The sequence below is a fragment of the Centroberyx affinis genome, unplaced genomic scaffold (genome assembly GCF_046629955.1).
Source record: "Centroberyx affinis isolate AG114_WGS23_722 - 3 ecotype Tasmania unplaced genomic scaffold, CSIRO-AGI_Caff_v1 ptg004288l_1, whole genome shotgun sequence".
Lineage (NCBI taxonomy): Eukaryota > Metazoa > Chordata > Actinopteri > Beryciformes > Berycidae > Centroberyx > Centroberyx affinis.
In genome coordinates, this window is record NW_027282008.1 from 91,276 (window position 1) to 112,688 (window position 21,413).

General features: G+C 43.1%; 1 protein-coding gene across 3 annotated transcripts; it reads left to right on the forward strand.

Annotated features, from left to right (window-relative positions):
* The first annotated feature begins 15 nt into the window (after positions 1 to 15).
* On the forward strand, positions 16 to 21,181 carry tjp3 (tight junction protein 3). 3 transcript variants are annotated; one of them, XM_071543320.1, is made up of 30 exons: positions 16 to 195; positions 6,633 to 6,689; positions 7,178 to 7,302; positions 7,523 to 7,625; positions 7,882 to 8,182; positions 8,662 to 8,765; positions 9,024 to 9,213; positions 9,567 to 9,642; positions 10,199 to 10,299; positions 10,735 to 10,831; positions 11,369 to 11,551; positions 12,044 to 12,147; positions 12,857 to 12,941; positions 13,676 to 13,764; positions 14,368 to 14,476; positions 15,128 to 15,219; positions 15,367 to 15,436; positions 15,612 to 15,685; positions 15,775 to 15,838; positions 15,994 to 16,150; positions 16,300 to 16,408; positions 16,535 to 16,754; positions 17,342 to 17,538; positions 17,718 to 17,813; positions 18,213 to 18,292; positions 18,455 to 18,665; positions 18,905 to 19,005; positions 19,766 to 20,362; positions 20,505 to 20,566; positions 20,679 to 21,181. In XM_071543320.1, exons 2-30 carry the CDS (start codon positions 6,642 to 6,644, stop codon positions 20,791 to 20,793), a joined length of 3,960 nt encoding a protein of 1,319 aa, XP_071399421.1. In that variant the 5' UTR covers positions 16 to 195; positions 6,633 to 6,641; the 3' UTR covers positions 20,794 to 21,181. The 3 variants fall into 3 exon arrangements, with proteins under 3 accessions (XP_071399421.1, XP_071399422.1, XP_071399423.1); XM_071543321.1 differs by having other exon boundaries at positions 16 to 174; XM_071543322.1 differs by lacking the exon at positions 16 to 195 and adding an exon at positions 6,396 to 6,459.
* The last annotated feature ends 232 nt before the right edge of the window (positions 21,182 to 21,413 follow it).

Sequence of the window (21,413 nt, forward strand, 5' to 3'; positions counted from 1 at the left end):
GTGAAGATTTTGGAGAAGTTTACAAGCAGTTTGTGTGTAACTAGTCAAAGCTGAGTAAGTTTACAAGAGGATTTAAGTATCTGTGAAGTGTAATTTGAATTTGGGCGAATTCTCTGGAAGTAACGAAGAAGTTTACAAAGAAGACGTTTACAGGAACAGAGAAGAAGTTTACAGGTACAGAGAAGAAGTTTACAGGTACAGAAACGAGGCTACTGCTGTCTTTCGAAGTGAAAGTGAAGTTGAAGTGATATATTTTAGTGACACCGTTTGCAAAAGTGATTTCAAACTAAACGTCTTGTTTGTTGTGTATACAGTTAACTTAGTCATTGAATCAAACTTTTAAAAACACTACAGCTAGCTAACGTTACACGCTTTGAGCAGTACAACTGATTTCATGGCATAAGCTAACGTTATACGACATAATTGTGTCTGTGGTTTGGGGGTCTTTTGTTGACAAAATTGAGAGGGCATTTGATGGGATAACAGCATGGATAGTGTGTGTGTGTGTATTAAGGGGGGGGGGGGGGGTCAGCTGCCACAAGCCCCACTTTCCTTTGCCTCACCTTACTGGTTCTGCCACACATGCAGGTTTCTGCCTGCCTGCCATGATGTTTCACAACAGTTTCGTCTCTCTGCATTCCCTAACAGCTGCGTCTTCCCTTCCCTTCGCTACTGTGTTATTTGCAGAGATCCTGTTTGATTAATGATGACCCAATTTATCAAGACTACTGGCTTGTCATTGTGTGTAGATCCCTAGATCTGTTAAAAGATTTGATTTACGGATCTTGCCTCTAGATCTTACTGACTAGATATGAGGATTTTGAAATTATATCCTAAATTAAATGAAGTTTTCTTGATTAGTACTGTCAGGAACCATCACCTGCACAATCCCCCTGAAGAGCATGTGTTTGGTTTTTCATACAGGCTGAGTGAAGACAACAGGATGGGAGTCAGAGTAGTTGTAAAGTGGGTGTTTGCCATAGTTAAACAATGTTGACGGTACATGCCATGAGTAAAACCACTGGGTGAGCGGAAGCTAAAAGGCCCTGGCCTGTGTAATTACAGCCACTCTGTGGACTCTGTAAACCACTGGAGTATTTGTCCTCCAAAGCTCCCTATTCACACAGACAAGTTTTGCTATTTCTGATTAACCACGGACCAAAATGTATGCTGAAGCTCTAAGAGTACATTCTTTTTGTGATATGTCACATACATAACATGTTAGCCATTTAAATTTACTAGAATAGCTTGTTTGCATGATGCACTGTGAAGAATTCCAGTAATGTGGCACACTGAAAGTAGGCCTCTGTTGTCTTGGTGAAACATTAACTATGAGTTGAGTTTAGCTCTTAGCTAGCTTGTGGTGGGAACAAGGTGCTCAAGAGACCATGGAGAATTGGTAGTTGTTTGCACACTGGAAGGCCAACAGCAGTGGCTTTAACTTGAAAGGACCACAGAATCGCCTCTGAGCTGTCTGAACAGACTCCAGTCTTGAGACAAGAGTGACTGTTTACCTACTGAGCACTCCTTCGCTTCACTGCCCTGCTACTGGCAAGTGTTTGCTTTAGTAACAGTCTTTTTCCTGTTTTTTTAACAGGCCTCTCTCTGATACCTCAGTGGTTTGTTAGTGTTTTGGTTCTGCTCTGTTTTCCTCAGACTGATTAATAATTCAGTACTAGTGGCCTGGCCGTCCAAAGGCCAGCTGTTCCACCCAGCTTAATACAAACACCTGTATCAACATGTTGCACAGTTACCGCTTCTTTTTGACTGACGGTACTCTGTGGAAGGAGGTTCTCTTGCTTAAGAGCTGAGAAGCTGTGATATTGTTATCGGTCCCGATTTACCCTTCAGGTACACAAATATCTCCGGCCTGACTGCCACTCCTCTAGGGTACGACAAACTGTACACTTGACGGGGCAGGGCGCTGATAATCAAAGGCAAGCAGAGAGAGATTGCAGCACACCCACGCTTTGGGCCATGCATAAATGTTTACCATGTAGAAGAGATACAATCAAAACTCCCTGTTGCCACAGTGCTATCTCCTGATCTCATATAGCACAGCTTGGGCCTGTAAAGGAACCCAGGAAACTTTACTCAGGGCAAGCAGACCTATGGTGCAGCAAACACCCCCGTCAATTATTAACGGCCCAGTGCTCTCATTCCCCCTGCGTAACCATAGCACCAAGCAGAACGAAACCCAGCCGGCAGCTTGGGACCTGCTGTTGCCTTGTGGGAAAGACCACAAGCTAACCTAACTGGTCACATAGAAACACACACACAGGACTGACAGTGGGAGTGAGTGGACCCGTTTGACTTTATGATCCCATCAGAAAGGGAATAATTGAGGATATAGATGGTAGCTCTGGATTGATGGATGCATGACCTAACTGGTGGGAGCAGGATTTGTGACGGGTTTTTCAGTTTCTAGATTTTTTTAAAGTTTTAAGTGTTTTTTAAAGTTTTTCTTTGTTGCGGCCTCCCTCCTGTGGACTATTTGTCTTTCCTGGACCGTATAGACTTGTATCAGTGACATGTGCGTGACAGAGATGTAGACTACAAGGGCATTTACTGCCATGCACTGACTCAGTTCAACTCTGGAGTTTGCCTCTATGAGTGTCAGGCAGACCAGAGGTGACTCAGTCGGTCAGCAGGTGCTTTAACCAGAGGAGACCACACCGCTGTTATCATCATGAATCTGACGCAGCGAATCAAACTGATGAAGCACTTTGGGTCTGTGCCCCCAGAGCCTCCGCCGCCACTCCTGGTGGTGCCTGTAAGTGGATGGATACTACAACACAAAGGACAATCTCTATTCGCTCTAATCTCTTACTGTTAGTCACTGGTGTCTAGATTGGGCAGAGAGTATGTTACCAGAACACTGGTTGTGTAGCTTTATTCATTTGGAGTACTGCAGATCAGCTTGCTTGTAGTAGTGGCTGTGTTGCTTATTCTGTGTATAGTTGACTGTAGCGGTAAAAGCGGTAATAACATCACCTTCTTGTTAATGACAATTAGGGCTACAACTAACGATTATTTTCATTATCGAGTAATCCCCTGTTTGTTTTTTCGATTAATCATATTGTCTATAAAATGTCAAAAATAATAACAAATGCCAATCACAAGTTACCAGAGTCCAAAGTGAAGTCTTAAAATTGCTTATTTAGACTGACCAGCAGCCAAAAAAAATGATATGAAGCGGAGAAAAGCAAGCAAATGTTACCATTTGTGAAGCTGTAACCAGCAAGTGTTTGGTATATTTACTTGTTAAATGACTAAAATGATTAGTCGATTAGCCACTAATTGTTTCAGCCCTAATGACAGTGTTTGAATTAGCCTATCCTTGTGTGAACTCAGCGTAGTATTTCCAAAGTCATGTTTTTTTAAAGTCTGAAATTACCCCACAATAACCGTCATTCACCACCCTGACATATGCAGCACTGTATACCTATCTATGGTTACCTATCACATTTAAGATGCTTCACCTTTCCCATATGGGTGAATGGGGGGTTTTGTGCAAAGCAGTGTGGTTCCACCTTAAATCCCTAGCAATAAAGGGCAATAGAGAGAAGCTGTGAGAGTGGGCAAAGGCTGGGTGGGGGAGGAGCGCTCCAGGTGGGGTTTCTGCTAGGTGTTTTTTTCTTCTCTCTCTATTGACACAGAAACACCAAAGCCAGACACATTAGATATTAATTCAGCAGCAGGATCAGGTTTCCACTGGACAGCAGCCACCATCCACGCAGAGTTGATCTAAAGAGGAAGTAATTGGATTTGGAAAAGTGTGGGATCTGTGATTTTTGCTTTTGGTGTTACCATATGGGATATAAAGACCTGGCTGTTTGTTGAGCGCAGCAAGCCGCAGGTGTTCTGCTGAGCTTAGAGATCCCAGTGGGAGATGGAAGTGAGGTTCAAAGAACAAGTGGTAAGTAGGAAGCGAGAAATACCAAGCATTTTATGGTCTACTACTACTGTACAACCTGCTGGAAAGTACCCGAAATAAGGTGTGAAAGTCAGCAAAGAATGAGATTACTTTATTACTAAGTGTATTTACTAGCCCCCAGCTACAGGTTCCTTAGAAATGACAAGGTGAAAACCTAAAGGTACAGTAGTTTCAGAAAGGCCTGAAGGCTGTGGGCTTCAGACAGGCTTTCATCATAGGCAGTAACACTCATTGTGAGCTTTGTTAGCCTGTCATTTGTTTTACTGATTTTACCTACCTTTCTTATTATTTGACTCAGTGAACTGTTAGTTGGATTTCACAGAACATTTTGCAATACAAAAGTGTAGCTGATAACTTCATGGACAGTCTGTTTCATGTCATATTTGTGACTGAGATATCTGATGTTTGGAGCACACTTGCCATGTGCCGCTCTGCTTGGCATTGTTCAGCTGCCTGGTTTGTTGTTAGAAACAGCAACTATTTTCAGGAAAGTCCCTAGACTGAAGACTGATATCATCACCGCTATTTGCATGTGTCTTTATCTTTCTTCCTTTTCCTACAATGGTAGATAGATGTTATGTAGGCTACATATCAATGCTCACTCTTAAAAGTTGAACTGATTAGATCATTATTACTAATCTTTTTACCAACCAGTATAAATATTGATCCACTGAGCAGGGAAGTGTTCCAATAGTATTGACAGAGATGTCTTCCTATTTGATTTCCCTTGTCAGACAGTTGTAAAGTTTAACGATCATGTTTGCTCTTTGCTCTCTCAGTCATTTGATTCAGTCGTCTTCAGATACTTCTGCTAATCTTGGCCTGTTCTGCTCATTTGACTTGTCTCATCTGGATGAGCTAGTGATCTATTCCTAAGATTCAAGAGCTCTTCACTAATGATCTACTGCTTGACTACTTGACCTTTCATTGACTTGCATTTTCAGCGCAAAACACACACGCTGACTGACATTTGTAGTGAGGTTGTCCCATCATGGGCTGTCCACACTCACTTGTGAGATCTACACTCAGTCAAATGCATTTTAACCCGTATTCTCATTAGGTCAAGGTTAGATTGTATTGCTCACACTGCTATATGCACCCCCAAGCTACAAATAACTGCAAAAAAACACTACAATATCAAATAACAACATCAGGTATCAATGTTAGTATAGATGCAAATAATAGCTTGGCATGCACTCGGCAAATCCACAGCCAGCTCTCGTTTGAGGGATCAACTCTGTGGCCTTGTGTGTATTTTTTTCTTCTGTGTTCTGGTTCATCATTAACTTGGTCAAACAAATGGCCTACTGTTCACAGGTCACACAGTATTCCTGTACTTCTGGTTAAAGGAAGTTCTGTTTTCACCCCTGTTAGTTAGTCTGCTTGTCTGTCAGCAGGATATCTCAAAAATGTGAAAGTTGGTGAACAGATAGGCCTTGCGCCAAGGAACAATTGTTTACATTTTTGTGGTGATCCAGATCTGGGATTTCCAACATTAGATGATTATCATTTTTTAGCCGTAACTATGAAACTAACAGAGATAGACTTGATTCCAAATCCTAAGTGTATGTTTGCAAGGTCAAGAAATCAATTTAACTTAACGTAAAATTTAAGTGATTGGAATGATGCAAGTTGGAGAATTGTTCAGCATTGGCAGAAGTTTGCCCTCTAGTTAGATTGCCCCTGCCAATGTAAATGCGTGTCAGTACTTTGTACTCTCTACTCACTTGGCCTACATCTCCTACCCTCCCCTTGGTATTTGAATAAACCATTGGCTGTTTCAACACTTGACTACAACAGTGTGTCTCTGTGTTTTGGAGTAGAGTAGCTGGCTTTACCCGTTCCTGCCAATTTAGTATGACCAAGCAGGCCTCTTCCTGACACGATGAAATATATGGCCTGCCCGCCTGCATGTTGTTTGGTTTTGAAATGAGCTGGTATGTGGAAAATGGCAGTCATGTTTGGTATGTTGCTATGTCGGTGCAGCTACTAAAAGTCTGTCTTGAGGTGGTTTAGTGTTTAATTAGAGGTTTGCTCTGAACGCTGCTGCTTGAAAATAAATACATAATGTGTTGGCTTGGAAAATGCTTACATACACTATCCCGAATGACAAAAGGACTGCTAACTGACACTTGACTATCTACAAACACTCTTCCAATTCACCAGCTTCCAAGGCCGAGTGAATTGACTGTTTACAGAACGGCAACTATAGAGATACAATGTGTAGAACAGGCACAATGTCTCTGTGTCACTGGAGGAGGAATATATATTTGACTCTATACATTGTATTTCTAGGTGTACGCTTACTGAACAAGCCCCTGGTGTCATATGTCGTCAGCACCACAGGGACATAAGGGCAGACACACACACACACACACACACACACACACACACACACACATACACCAGTAGCCCCTCCCCCATACCTGTCAGGCAGGAATGAGACAGGTGAGAGCATGCTGGGATAGGGTTGAGTCACACACACACTGTTCCTGCTCGGCTCAGGCTCAGCTGTTGTCACTGTAAGGGCCTGGATTATACAGTAATATTAGGCTTATGTTGTTGTCAGTGCATTTCCAGTACATTGTTTTTGTTGATATTATCATTTAATATTGACAAAGTAAAGTATTTCTGTGCCACAGTATGTAGTTGCTGTTGTTTTCCAAAGTCTCATGATAGTTGTTGTTTTTTTCAGAAACCGGGCATGGAGGAGTTAACGATATGGGAGCAGCATACGATAACACTGAACAAAGTAAGTAGTCGTTTGTATGTTTTATTCTCGTTTTATGATATGCTTCAATGCAGAGGTGAAAGTCGAGCCGCAGTGTATGGCACAGAGGCACTTTCAGTATTGTCTCCGAGGGTATTGTCAAGCACTTTCGGGGGTTGAGCTGGACTGGGCTTCAGACCTATCGGTTTCCCAGAACAGACTCCAGGAGGAATTCAGAGCGACACACCCTGCTGCGCTCGGCAGCACCAGCTCGGTGTTCACTACCCAGGTTGCACCGAAGGCTGATGGAATGTGCTCTTTGTCCCTCTATCTCTTCATCTCCCACACATGCGCATACTCTCTAACCCACTCACTTTCCTGCACTCTTTTTTTCCATTTATTTTATGTTTTGCTCACTTACTTTCTCTGTCTCTTTCTCTGTCACCCACCCTTTATCTGACTTTCTCTTATCACCCCCCATCCCTCTCCCTTTCCCTTGCTCTCTCCCTCTCCTCCTCTGCCAACGTCAGGATCCCAAGCTGGGGTTTGGCTTTGCCATATCCGGCGGCAGGGACAAGCCTCACCCAGATTCTGGGGATACAGCTATAGTGGTGTCCGATGTGCTGCCAAACGGACCGGCCATAGGGCGGCTTTTGTGAGTTGACTATCATTGCACTTAACTGACAGTTTCTTGTGGCGGACTCTAGGAGCTTTAAGACTGTTTGCATACAAAACAAATGATCACCGACCTACATACATATGTGAATTTACCTGGGAGCTAAAATAATATTCAAAGCAAATACACTGTACGAACCCACCAACAGGGATGCACTTACATGTTTCTTTGCTGATAGTAATGTTCCTCTGCCCCGTAGCACCAAAGATCAAATTGTCATGGTCAATGGAGTATCTATGGAGAATGTCTACTCCAACTTCACCATTCAGAACCTCAAGTCATCTGGCAAGACAGCCAACGTAGTGAGTATGGGCCAAGCACTAACCAAAATACCTTAATACTTCTACTCCATTGTCTTGTATGCTTTGTGTAGTTTAGATTAGTGAACTGTACCCTGTATCTTTCCCAGGCTGTTACAAAGTGCTACAAAGTACTCAGCTGTAGTTTGACGATTCCCTCCTCCTCTCTTTTTCTCTCTCTCACGCCTTCGGTCACTCTCTCTCTCTGTCTGTCTCTCTGTCTCTCTCTCTCTGTCTCTCTCCATCCCTCCCTCTCCAGACAGTGAAACGTCCTCGTAAGATCCAGATCCCAGTGACCACCAGGCCGTCGCGGGCCGCCTCCCACTCCAACCTGCTGGACCAGGACCCTCCCAGCCGACGACAGCGCCGCTACTCTGACGGCAGCGACAAGGGTCGAGACGCCGACCGGTACCGTTCCCGCGCCCGCAGCTCCACGCCCGACCGCAACGGGCACGGACACACGCTGCCGCTCATGTCCACGGGGTACAAGAGGCTGCCACAGCAGGACGTTGCAGACAAACCCATCAGAGCCACTCTAGTTAAGAAGAAACTCACAGATGGTAAGGATGTAAGGGACGAGAGAAAGAGGGCCAAGTCTTAGCTCTTAGTCTAGCCTTACTGCCTTGGAACTTGCACATATCTTATCAAGCTGATTTAAAGAATGTAGTTACCAAGGTGTTGCCCAAATGTACTCAAGGGGAAATTCCTACTTTATTACACACACCCATTAATTTCAATACTAGTGTATGAAGCTTGATGTGTAAGGATTTTGGGCAAAGGGATTATCTACCACTTTCATATTTTCTGAAATGTATTTCTTTTTACTGGTTTCATGCTCTGATGAAGGCTCCCAGTTGTCAGCTGAAATGCATTGGCATATTGTGGGCAGATTCTTTTTTCTTTAAAAAAAAATGTAAATATAAAATTAGCAATGAAGATTTGAGGTGATGGTTTTAATCAATGGAGTGCCGTCTTTTCCTTCTTTCACAGGACTGTTCTACTGTTCTTACTGGTTTCTTTTGTCTTCCTTTTTCTCCAGAGTACGGTTTGAAGCTGGGCAGTCAGATCTTTATTAAGCACATGACAGAAACGGGCCTGGCTGCTAAGGAAGGCACACTCCAGGAGGGAGACCTCATTCTCAAGGTGAGACTTAAGACTTGACAGATTAACCTGAAACTGTAGCGTACAGTATATCTTTTCTATTCTGATATTTTGTCAGGCCAGGGGCAGTGAAACTATGTCACAAAGGCCTGGATCATTTCAGTATTCATCATCTACAATGTAATTCTCCACTGGCATGTCTGAATAAGCAACTCAAGGTTGTTATTGTGCAGATGATAACAAGTAATGCAGTTTTATTAATTTAATTTTGATCAATTTGTCTACTTTGTCTTTGTCCAGATCAACGGCATGACGACGGAGAACCTGTCCCTGCTGGAGACGAAGCACCTGGTGGAGAAGAGCAGAGGCAAACTGACCATGATGATCCTCAGGGACGACCGCAAGTTCCTGGTCAGCATCCCAGAGGTGGAGGACAGCGCGCCCAACAGCGAGGACGACCGCCGCAAAGACAGCAGCTCCGAACTGGAGGGTGAGAGAGAGGAAGTGGAAGGGAGGGTGGGGTTGGTTGTGGTGGGGTGGAGAGATTAGTGTGCATGAGGGTTAGAGGGACAGAGAGGGAGGAGATAAAGGATGTCAGTGTCTCCAAACTGGAGTGTGAGGAGGAGCATTGAAGGAAGAGAGAAGAGAGAGAGCTGCTCTGAACTAGAGAGTGTGAGATGAGAGGTAATGAAGGGAATGAGAGAAAATCAGTGGAGAAAGGAGAACAGTAGGAGAAGGGAGGATTGCAAAGAAAGGGTAGTGGAGGATACATTGAGATATTCAAATGCACCGTCAGTAAATGTCCGATCTCATTAATCATATTCCCTGTCTTTCTCCCATCAGACATTTCAGACCTTGACACAGACATCCCAGCTCCCAGAATGTCCCGTTCCCACACCAGAGAGAAACGGACACGCAGGTACACACAGCACCTACTTCGCCACATGCCAATGGATACCTTGTCTAGCCCGGTCATAACATCTTTTCATTGAGTTTTCCAAAGCTGTCACCCCAGCCTGTATGTCTTAAGCTTCTGAGAATAGGAGTACTGAAAGACACAACACTTATCTCCCCACTGACATGTTAATGCTTCATACTGTATCATTTTTTCTTGTAGTCACATAAGGATTTGATTTTGATAGTTTTTTTCTTTTTTTACTACTGTCATGCACTCTAGGTGCCCAAGAAACCCATAAATCATGTTGCAGTATGTGTGTATTATAGAAACAAACTCACACAAACAAAGTACACACAAACAAGCATCACACAAACAAAGAACACTGCTGTTTTGCCCAGGCTTTACAGCTAATGTGCGCCACACAGAATCCACCTTTTCTGAAACGTATATCATGACAATCATAATTGTCTAACCCCCCAAAATAGCAATAAAAGTAATTTTGCTGTAAAACTCACCTCTCAGCTCAGGAGTACCAAAAGATGATTCTCTTCTCTTTTTTTTTGTCTTTTTAACCCAGAACCAGAGCTGAACCTCCTCCTCCAGCCAAGTCCCGTGATTCATCCCCTGTGCGCTCCACCTTGACCCGGCCTCCTGCCAGGACCTACCCCTCTCGCAGAGGTCAGTCCTGCGGAGAATAGCTCTCTCCTACCAGAACTAGACACAGTTCATTCATCATATACTCAAACAAATAGCGATTGAATTACACATATTTCAGGGGTTATTGGGTTTCGTAAATGGCCAAATCAGGGGCGCCCCCAGAAGCTTAGAAATATTAACATGGACACCCCATCAGCAGGAACAACACTGATATTGTAGAGCTCTATTTTCAGAGCATCTTGAGATATGACTGTGTAACTTAAGCTCTGTCGCCTACTGTGTTAGCAGAGCTTGTTTGTTTTTCTGTTGGAAGTCACATTGAGAATGAAATCCAAAAAGAGAGGCAGGCAGCTGAAGCGAGGCAGGACAAATGTTGGCAAAAAATACCCAATCGGGCAATATGTACAGTTAAAGGAAGCAATTTATGTTTGTTACTGTTGATTATTGTTTCTCCAGTCCCATCTGAGTCTGAGTCAGACCGCAGCGCCTCCCCTCCTCCTGCCAGGAAAGACCGAGATAGTCCTGACATAAGGGACCACTCCAATAAATACAGGTCAGTTCAACCTCAGTAATGTGAATCCTACATCTACTGTGACAAAAATGGAAGAGTTCATCAAGCTCTATGATTTGGCAGCACAATGAATTGCATATAATCATATTTTGCAATTTTATTTTCCACAATAAATGATCGTAGAATATTGGAAATAACTAAAGATTTAATTTCATTTGATGTTGGGCGCAGATTGTCAAGATGTTAATGTAAGGTGCCAAAAGTGCAAGAAAATATTTTTGATCGAAAAATTAAGATAAATAATCCTGATTACTTTTTCTGGCAATATAATCAGAGTTTTCATTTTAGCCAGCAACCCCACTAGATGACCAAAAAAGCTACACAATGCACCTGTATTTTGTGTATTTCTACAGCTGTTATGTTTGTTATGTTTAGTGTCAATCCCATGTATGAGTTTGTTTAAAACTCCTAAAACCAGAACAGTATACTCACCAACTTACCATCTTACCACAAATCTGACCTCGTCAAATAGCCTGATCTGTTGTTAATAAATTAAGTTTGTTTTTCCTCTTCCTCCAGGACTCTGTCAGGAGTTTCCACCCTCCCCAACCCCCGAGCCTCCCCTGTGGTCCACAGCTGGACCGCCCCTCGCTCTTCCTCCTCCGCCTCACGGCCCCGCAGGCCGGTGTCGGAGTCAGACTCAGACCGCAGTGCTTCCCCTCCCCCAAGGAGGGAGAGCCCCCGCCCCGACTCCAGATACAAGTAAGGACCATGCATGCTTGATTCAGCCAAACCCTCAGATGAACTCACCTCAGATCCATTCTTTCCACTGCCTATCCTCTCTCCATATTCGTTTTCTTTTTTTTTTGCTCATACCCAAATGAAGCTAGAGGAAAAAGCCAGCACTAAAAAAAATTATGTGTTGTGTTGAAATTTTGGTTTATTTGCATGATGGTAAAACACCGAAGCTGCATGTCTAAAACAAACTGATTGTAAAGATAGAGATGTAATCAATAATCTGTGCAGGTGATATTAAAGAATAAACAAGGGGCTTATAAACATCTCACCTGAAAACAAATAAAACAACAACCAAAAAATAAAGATGACAAGTTAAGACACAGCAACATTGGATAACAGAATCCATTCAGTTGTTACACTGATGTTTCAGCTATCCAGCATTCCTCAGCATTCATCAGCATCAACATCCACACTCCCAAACTCTCATGTCCCCTGTGTTCCCTCTCCTCCCTCCAGAGTTCTCCCTGACCTTCCCCACCCAGGGATGAGAGCCTCCCCCATCCCTGTTCGCCAGGAGCCCCCGCGGAGAGTCAACTCTCCTCTCAGAGTCCCGCCCCCAGGTCAGTGTATATGCACACACACACACACACACACACTCACACACACACAGCAGTGTAACCTCCCCGTGGCCGTACACACACAAGATTTTGCCTGAAACCCCTTTGACAGTATTTGTTTAACCTCTGTGTATTTGCTGAAGTCCTACTGAACTGGGGTTACAACAGCTCAGCTTGTTGATGTTAGTGTTTCTCAAAACTAAGACCACATTTCTCATAAATCCTGTAAAAAGGATGTTGCCCATTTCCCGTGAAATCCATGCAGTGTAGAGGCCGCTATAGGCTGCCAATCTTCTTGCTGATGGTCTCATTTGTTTAAGGTAAATGTACTAATGTTTCAAAATTAATGTGGTGATGATTTATTGATGTCAGAATTCTACACGTGGCAAGTTTAAAGTGGCATTAAGTAGTCTCTGACCTAGGAATTGCATCAACACATCGTCAGCAGGTGTCTGGCACAGCTTACGGTGGCCTTTAATGGACATAAATAATTAAGTCACATTTTCACAATGGAGACAAGTCAGCAAGCTAATTACAGCAAAGATCCATCAGCAACGTCTAGTGAGGAGGTGTTGTATCATGAAAAATATTGTAAAATACTGTAATAATAATAATGCTGCATTTTAGTAATGTGAAGGGACAGTAAAAATCCGACTTATTGCACCTTTAAAGCTACCATGTTTTGTAACTATTCCTCTCTCTTTCTCCCTAGACTCTGAGTCGGAGTCGGACGGCAGCTCCGCCCCTCCCCAGAGGCAGGGCACCCCCTACAGCCAGGACTCCCGCAGTAGATACAGGTACAGATGAAGGTCCGCCCCACCCCAACCTCCCACCCTCCCCTCTCCTGAACCCAACACACGGACTGGGACACTGAGCAGACCATGCACGCCTCATCCCTTATTTACATTAGCTAATCATGAGATACCATTTACCATAACTACTTTAATTACCTCTCTCTGTGTTGTGATTTTTATTGATTTAGTGATTTTATGTCTTTAGAATTGTAGTCTTTTAATTTTATTTGATTTGTGTTTTTGACTGTGTACCCCGTGATACAATTTGTATTTCTGTTGAAGTTGTGTTTACCAATTAAATAAAAGTGACTTACACTGAACCAGTCCCTCTACTGTATGTGGCTAAGTGTTGATGAGACAGAGGACACTTTTATCGCTGATTTAAAAATATCCCAATCAATAATAAATCCCCTATTCACTGATCAGCTCTTACAAATCGGCATGTTTTACACAACACCTGATTAATGGATGAAATTCATAATACATAATAAGCATGACGAAGCAAGGTCAAGCAAGACAAATAACACTACTTGATTTTGTGATCAGTCACAAAGCAGTTAACCATCAAAGGGAGAACTACCCCCAGAGACACTAAGGTGAATATTCAATATTTCAGTCTCATCCTCTCATCAATAATCATCATTCTAGCCACGGCCCGCCCCTCTCCAAACGTAACTGAGATTTTGTTGTCTTCCTCCTCCCTCACTCCCGCCTCCCTCTCTTCTCTTCTCTTCCAGAGTCCTCCCCGATTTATCCCAGCCGCCCCAGGTGGAGCCGCCGCGTTGGAGCGCCCCCAGTGTCACCGCCAGCAATCCACCACAGAAAGGTGTGTGTACATATTCAGAGGAGGGATGTGTGAAGGGTATGTGTGTGTATTGAACGTTAGTGAGTATATGTGTAGGTGTGAGAGGGAGTGTTCTCGTTTGCATTCAGTGTGTTCTCGTTTGCATTTGAACATTCAAAGAGTTAAATGAAACATCCGTAGACTCCCGCACATTGTCTTCACTTAACAAGAATTTATTAAATGACACAACATTTCGGTCAAGCGACCTTCGTCAGGTATCGTTGTGTCATTTAATAAATTCTTGTTAAGTGAAGACAGTGTGCGGGAGTCTACTGATTTTACTTTGTCGTGCTCCTCCGACGCACCTGGCGCATACGGTAGTGCAAAGATAACCTTTTTGTTTAAATGAAACATCCACCATTTTAAAATAGCGATAACAACTTTTGCAAAATGACTTCTGGTATGAAAGTAATGCACATTATCAGTCATCTTAAGATATTTTCTTACAAATGTGTTGTTGAAGACAGTCATCTGCAATTTTTGAACTACTGACGAATGAATGTCAGGTAATACATCCAAAATGAAGTGTTGAAGTAGGAAATGAATTGTTTTGGAATGACAGCCTTCATTTACTGATATCCACAGCTCACTCAGAATCGGAGTCCGAGGCGAGCTACACATCTGTCCCCCGCAGGGACTCGACAGACAGTGGCAACTCCAACTCCAACTTCAACAAGGCTAAGAACCGATACAGGTGAGTCAAACAGACAGAACTAGGCTGGTTTGATAGGATATTGTAATAACACATTCTTTGTCCTAATATGGTTTATGGGTGATCTGTAGCCCTTCTTTCATTCTTATGCAGACAGCTACAGTTGTGCTGTAGTTGTAGTAAATACACACTATGTGTCTGTGTGTTGAGCAGTTGGAGTCATATCAAAATGAAAAAAAAATGAGTCTGCCAACAAACAGTTTTGACCAAAAAAGGACTTCTTGTAGTACATGGTGTAAAATACAGTTAGTCATGCACACAGAGGAAAATTAGAGATGTGAGTGAAGATTTTGGGTCACTGCTTCAGTGTAGAGATGTGTGAAGTGATAGACAGACAGGATGTCAGACTGGTTCATCTGCTTAAGACACACAGAAATGTTGGCTCACTGTAAAATACTCTGTACACACTAACACACATGACAGAAAACTTCCCGCAAGGATTGCATAATATCATGTTTCAGTTCCATTGCTGATGTGTAAAAAGATTTTTAAAACGAGCCATGTGGAGTAATGTCCAGAACTCGCATTTCAGTTCACCAATACTCTGCTAATATGTTTTCCTCCATTATCATAGTATATCCGAGGAAAACAAAGAAGGTTAAATAACATGGTTCTTTAATTATGTTCTCTCAGAGTCCTTTCTGAGACGGGGTCGTCTTCAGTCCCCGTGAAACAGGAGCCGCCACGTCAGGCCCCACCACCGGTTACTAGACCGCCTCCTGAAGGTCAGTATACCCATCTGTCTCTCACTCTCTCATCCCCCCTTCCTCTGTATAAAGGTTTTTTATGCTCATCACAAAGTATAGAGCGGAGGAGCTAAAGTTAGTCCTGACCACTGTGCCTCTGCTTCTTCCTCCTTTTTCCTTATTCAGATTCCTCAGAGTCGGACCAACTTTCACACCTAAGGAGGTCTGGGAGCTCGGAGCGGGAGAACAAAAACAGGTAAGACAAAGTGATGCCGTGTCACATCTTCAGCCAAAGACAATATACCACTAGTTTGTCCCTCTTTAGGAAGTTTCCCTAAGCCTTTCCATAACTTTACCAGTGTAAGTGTAAATGTGTTATTATATACTAATATAGATTGAACCTATAGTGATTACATCTTCTTCTTTTGCAGTATTCCTCGTCCTACTAATGGAACTGGCACAGTTAAGTCTGGGATTTCAGTGAAGAACAACCCACCAGTCTACTGTAAGTATCAGCTTTGTCTCAGTACTGTAGAGCTTTCTGTCTTACCTGCTATTGGAGGGAGACTCTCAACAGTGTGCTGTCTTTTTCAGCCAAGCCAGCAGAAGAGCCAATCTACTCCCTACCTCCAGACTCCTACCCTACACCTAATCTAGGGTGAGTAAACCTCTTTTGCAAATGGTTATTAATATGGATAAAAATATATGCAGCTATTTCTTTGAGCAGGTTAATTGGTGGCAACAGTGATTGGTAACATACAGCTAAAATTTCAACCTTCTCCTCTCTTTCCCACCTCTCTCTGACTTGCTCAGGTACAGCTCAGACCTGAACACAGTAAGGTTTGTGAAGGAGGGCAGCGTGGGTCTGAGGCTGGTGGGGGGCAACGATGTTGGGATCTTTGTAGGCGGGGTTCAGCCCAACAGTCCTGCGTACGAACAGGGCATGAAAGAGGGAGACCAGATCATGCAGGTGAGATAATGGTACTGTCCTCTTGCTCAAAGCTTAACAGTAAGAATTTAGGGTAAATATTCTTTCCAAGCCTACGATCAAACTGCACTTATTTCTTACTCTTCTTACTTTACTTATTTATTAACACACTTGTGTCTCATTTTGTTCAGGTAAATAAAGTAGACTTTGGCCATTTCACGCGAGAAGAGGCTGCCAACTTCCTCCTCAACGTCAAGAAAGGAGAACAGGTGGAAATCCGCACACAGAACAAGATGGACCGTAAGATCATAGGATAACTTAATTTCAGTCCAAACTGTCTGGTGAAGATACTGTCTATAGGTGACATTGAATTTATAAATCTCAAATTTTCCTTGACTTCTCCACATTTCTCTCCGCTCTCCTCAGTTTACAAGAAGATCCTTAAGTCAAACCTGGGAGACAACTTCTACATCCGGAGCCACTTTGACCACGAGGCCGAAGGCCCCATTGGGCTGAGCTTCACCAGAGGAGAGGTGTTCAGGGTGGTGGACACCATGCACCGCGGCAAGCTAGGCAACTGGCTGGCTATCCGCATGGGGAACGACCTGCACGAGCTGGATAAAGGCACCATCCCCAACCAGACCAGGTCAGGGGAGATGGAGGGGCAAATATTGATGTGTTTGATTGAATTTTAGAATGTTATAATATTGAAGTAGATGTGTGGAATGAGTAAAATGTAGTTTCCCAGTATTCAGATTTACAATTTTAGCTAGAATCATAATTCAGTGTTTACATCTCCTGGAATATAGATGTGAAGGGTTTGATTCCAAAATAGCGTTTTGAAATTAAACCCTCCACATCTATATTCCAGTAGATATAAATACTAAATTATGGTTCCAGGTAAATCTGAATTCTGTGAAATTGCATTTTACTAAATACATTTGCTACCTGAAATTCATCAGGAAATATTTGGGAAAACATAAATAATTTTGTCCTCAAAACATGAACTATTTTATCATCAAATGTCTTAGGATGGCTCCTAACTTAAATACTAACCCATAACGTGCTTAACTGTTAATTGCTTAACTTTCAGTGGTTGTCATTGTTTTTTTTAAAATGGTGGATATCTAATTTTGGAACAAAACTTTTCATATGTCCATCCTAAGTATTACAAGATGCATTTTCCTGTGCTTCAGCTCCATTGACCCAGTTTATCATCATCATCCTCTTTAGGGCTGAGACTCTGGCCACCATGGAGCAGGCACAGAGGTCCAGTGGAGAGAGGCAGGTGTCGGGACCAAGAGCCGAGTTCTGGAAACTACGGGGGCTCAGAGGGGGCAAAAAGAACGTCCGTCGGACTCGTGACGACCTTCTGCAGCTCACCATCCAGGGCAAATTCCCAGCGTATGAGAAAGTCCTGCTCAGAGAAGGTTGGGATTTTTGTTTTAATTTGTTTATCTGCTAATGTTCACACACTGGAGATATGTTATATATTGTCATGTCAAAAGCAAGGCTCCATTGTTTTATAATGAACATGCTCTCACTAGCCCATGTGTATTGATAACTAGTTGAACCGGTTTTAACACTGTTGAAACTTGTGTGTCACCAGCTAATTTCAAACGGCCCATTGTCATTCTGGGTCCTCTTAATGATATCGCCATGGAGAAGCTGGCCAGGGAGATGCCTGACGAATATGAAGTGGCAGGTTGGTTGTCTTTCATGATACTTATTATCAAAAAAGAGAGTCCTCAGTAATTTATTTTGTGTTAAGTGATGAATATACCATGTTGTCGCTGTCGAGTGAAAACCTCACATCTCCAAAATGTCAAATTTTCAGTAATTAAGGAAAATACCCTCTGTTTTTAGCTTGACCATCATGAATTTTTGAGTTTCTCCAGTGGGTTTTGAAAGGGTTTCATAAGCACAAAGGTCATAGAATTTTCTCTAACCCAAAGAGGAGCATGTAATCCTTCAAGCAAAGTTAAAACATGAAAATGGAGTTAGAAAGTTTTCACAAGACAACCATGATATTCTTCCCCTTCTTTGTCACTTATTCTCCTCCTCTCCTTTATGTTGAACATTTCTTCTCATTGTGTTATGGCAGACATGGTACCCCGCAGCGGAGGAGGAGACAGTGGCTCCACAGTTATTAAACTGGACACAGTGAGGAAAATAGCTGAGAAGGTGAGCAGTAACAGTCAAAAAGTTGAAACAAGTATGGTAATTCAAACACAAGTGAACATCTACTAAATTTTATGAAGAACCAGATGAATTCTGTGTTTTCTTTCCACGTTTTGCTTCCCCTTCACTCCCTGTTTCTTTTATGTTTCTTGTCTCTCTTCCCAGGACAAGCACCCCCTGCTGGACATCACTCCCACTGCAGTGGAAAGGCTGAACTACATCCAGTACCACCCAATGGTGCTGTTCCTGGACCCTCACAGCCGCAAGGACGTCAAGGCCATGAGGCAGAGGTACAGCCCAAACTCCAACAAGAGCTCCAGACGCCTTTACTCCCAGGCCCTCAAGATGAGGAAACACTGCAGCCATCTGTTCTCAGGTAATAACACATGCACAAACACTGTCCCTGCCACATGCTATACTTGAGTAGACAGAATTGATTTACCATCAGAAGTATTTGAAAAATACCATATACGTTGGTTAGGTGGGTTCTTTCTTTCTTTATCTTTCCATTTATCCCAGAAAGATGAATTGGTACAAATTTGCAGTATGTAGCCCCACTCCCTGAATACTCGTTTTACACTGTTTTAATGTTTTTCTTCTGACTCTTCCTCCCAGCGCGTATTGACCTGCAGCCCAGCTCCAACATTTGGTATGAGATTCTAAAGGACAAGATCCGCCACCAACAGGCCAAACCTGTCTGGGTGTCCGAGGTCACGGTAAGGCACACAGCTCCTTCCGTCTCTCTCTCATGCACACACACACACACACACACACACACACACACAGAGTAAACACTACATACTCAATCCCTTTGCCCTTACGCTCAAAAAATTTAAGTTGGCATATTGCTACAACCTAGTGAAAAATCGGATATGTCCAAAAGGTACATTTTCAAGAATTAAGAAAATCAGGCTTCTATTTACATTGACAACCATGCATTTTTGAAACTATATATGATGCATTTTCCAAGATTCCAAGGGTCATAAAATTGTATCATCCCATAAAGGATCATGTAAACCTTCAATTCAAGCACTTGGAAATCAGCGAAATTGGTTCGGTAATTTGTTAGCTATTAGCTATTGGTAAATTGGTAATTAGTTAATATTATTACGTACATAATAGTTGAATCATTTCATGAACTAAACACGTGTAAATAAAAGGGTATGCCAGAAAGTTTTTAAGTTATCCACCAGTTTCCTCAGTTACACATCTTGCTACTCAATGATATAGTTTACTTAAAGAGAATAACTAAAACTTTACTTGAGGAGAATAACTAAAACTTTACTTGGAAGAGAATAGCTAAAACTTTACTTGGAAGAGAATAACTAAAACTTTACTTGAGGAGAATAACTAAAACTTTACTTGGAAGAGAATAACTAAAATTTTACTTGAGGAGAATAACTAAAACTTTACTTGAGGAGAATAACTAAAACTTTACTTGAAGAGAATAACTGAAAGCCCTTGTCTTTATGTCAGCTGGAGAGTGGTGGAGAGCAGGACCTGGATGCGTTGGACCGAACCCACTCCGACTACCTCAGCGCTGCCAGTGACCTGGAGGACACTGATGGAGAGGTCTTCACCGACGGAGAGGCCTACACCGACAACGAGGACCTGGACGAGGCTTTCCCCAGCCAGGAATCTGCCAGGAACCTGCGGAGCTCCAGGGCCGCTGGAGCCGCTCTGGCCCGATCCTCTGAGCCTGCCTCTGGGCACCGCGGCCCCGCCATGGACCCCGAGCCCGAGTCTGAATCCTACGCGCTCAGAGAAATCCCACCCTTGATGCACGTGCCCGAGCCCCAGTCGTCCCGCCGCATGAATTACAGCCCGCCTCACAGTGCTGAGGCGGAGGAGGAGGAGGAGGAGGACATTCCCCCCTCTCATCGGAGCTACTCGGACTCAGATTTCAGTGCCACCGATCCAGTTGCCCCCACCACCCCATCGGACGGACCCCCAGACTTTATAGCCCCCGACCCCTCCACTCTGAACTATGCTTCTGAGGCTCCAGCTGCTGAGATGCAGCCTGAGAGCCCCCCACCTGTCACCCTGTCTGCCATCGAAGAGAAACTGCAGCAGGTAAATAACATATTTCCTCTTATGTAAGGCCACCGACCTTTTTCTAATTGTTTTAAACTAAGACTTATCATGCTTTTGTAGTGTTCTCTGTAACTTAACACAGGTGTTTATTGTCTAAAATCGGTCTTGTCCTCTTTTCCAGGCTCGCTTGGCAGAGCCACAGGCAGAAGCACAGGAAAGGAAGTCTTCCCCTCAGTTCATTGTGTAAGTGTCCTGTTGCTGTCCATTGGTTTCAGAGTGTAGTTGGACTGGAAAGAGATTAAGAGATTGACCCCCCCCCCACTCTCTCCCTCTCCTCTCTCCTGCTCTCTGATAGGCTGGCACATCACCAAGCAGTCCAGATCAGACGCACACAGATCCGAGGCAGCGATAGCTCTGAGGAAGAGGAGGAGACGGACGACATTGAATGGGGTCCAGCCACAGAACTCTAGACCTCGTTTGGATCGAGGATTTAAACTGGAGTCTAACAGTCTGACAGGGACACGGCAACCATTTCACTCCCCGTCCCCCCGAAGCGGTTTATGTGATAGAAACTCCGGGTTTCTCTGATCGTTTTAGACATTTTTCTGCAGAACCAAAGTTTTGTCTGAAGATGTTTTTGGTTGTGCCCATGTTTTTTATTTAAACAACCCACTGTAAAACAAATGCTATTGCTTTTACCTTGACCTTTGTTATTGCTATTATATGTAACATTTTAACAAATTCTAGTTTTATTAGAAATGCTATAAGATTGTACTGCCATCATCTTGATTCTCCTCATGGAAATAGGATTGTCTATGCAAGGATATTCATTAAATATATTGGATGCATCACACGTTTTTCTACATTAAACTGTTTTCCTGATTTCCAGAATGGTTTCATTCAATACAATATGGCATAATATCTGATCCTGTAAATATGTAACTTTGATTCTTTTTTGTCATTGTTGCCTAGTGCAAGATAAAAGTAAACGCCCCCTGGGTTCAGTCATAGTCACTCATATCAGTCAATTTAATCACTGAACATAACTGTATTTTGTGTGTATAAATGATAACCGGACACCGAAAATTTG

Coding starts and splice junctions, on each gene's coding strand:
- tjp3 (XM_071543320.1), top strand. CDS start 6,642: ATGGAGGAGTTAACGATATGGGAGCAGCATACGATAACACTGAACAAA. Junction 15,220..15,366: donor TACTAGACCGCCTCCTGAAG/GTCAGTATACCC, acceptor TTCCTTATTCAG/ATTCCTCAGAGTCGGACCAA. Junction 16,755..17,341: donor ACCATCCCCAACCAGACCAG/GTCAGGGGAGAT, acceptor CATCCTCTTTAG/GGCTGAGACTCTGGCCACCA.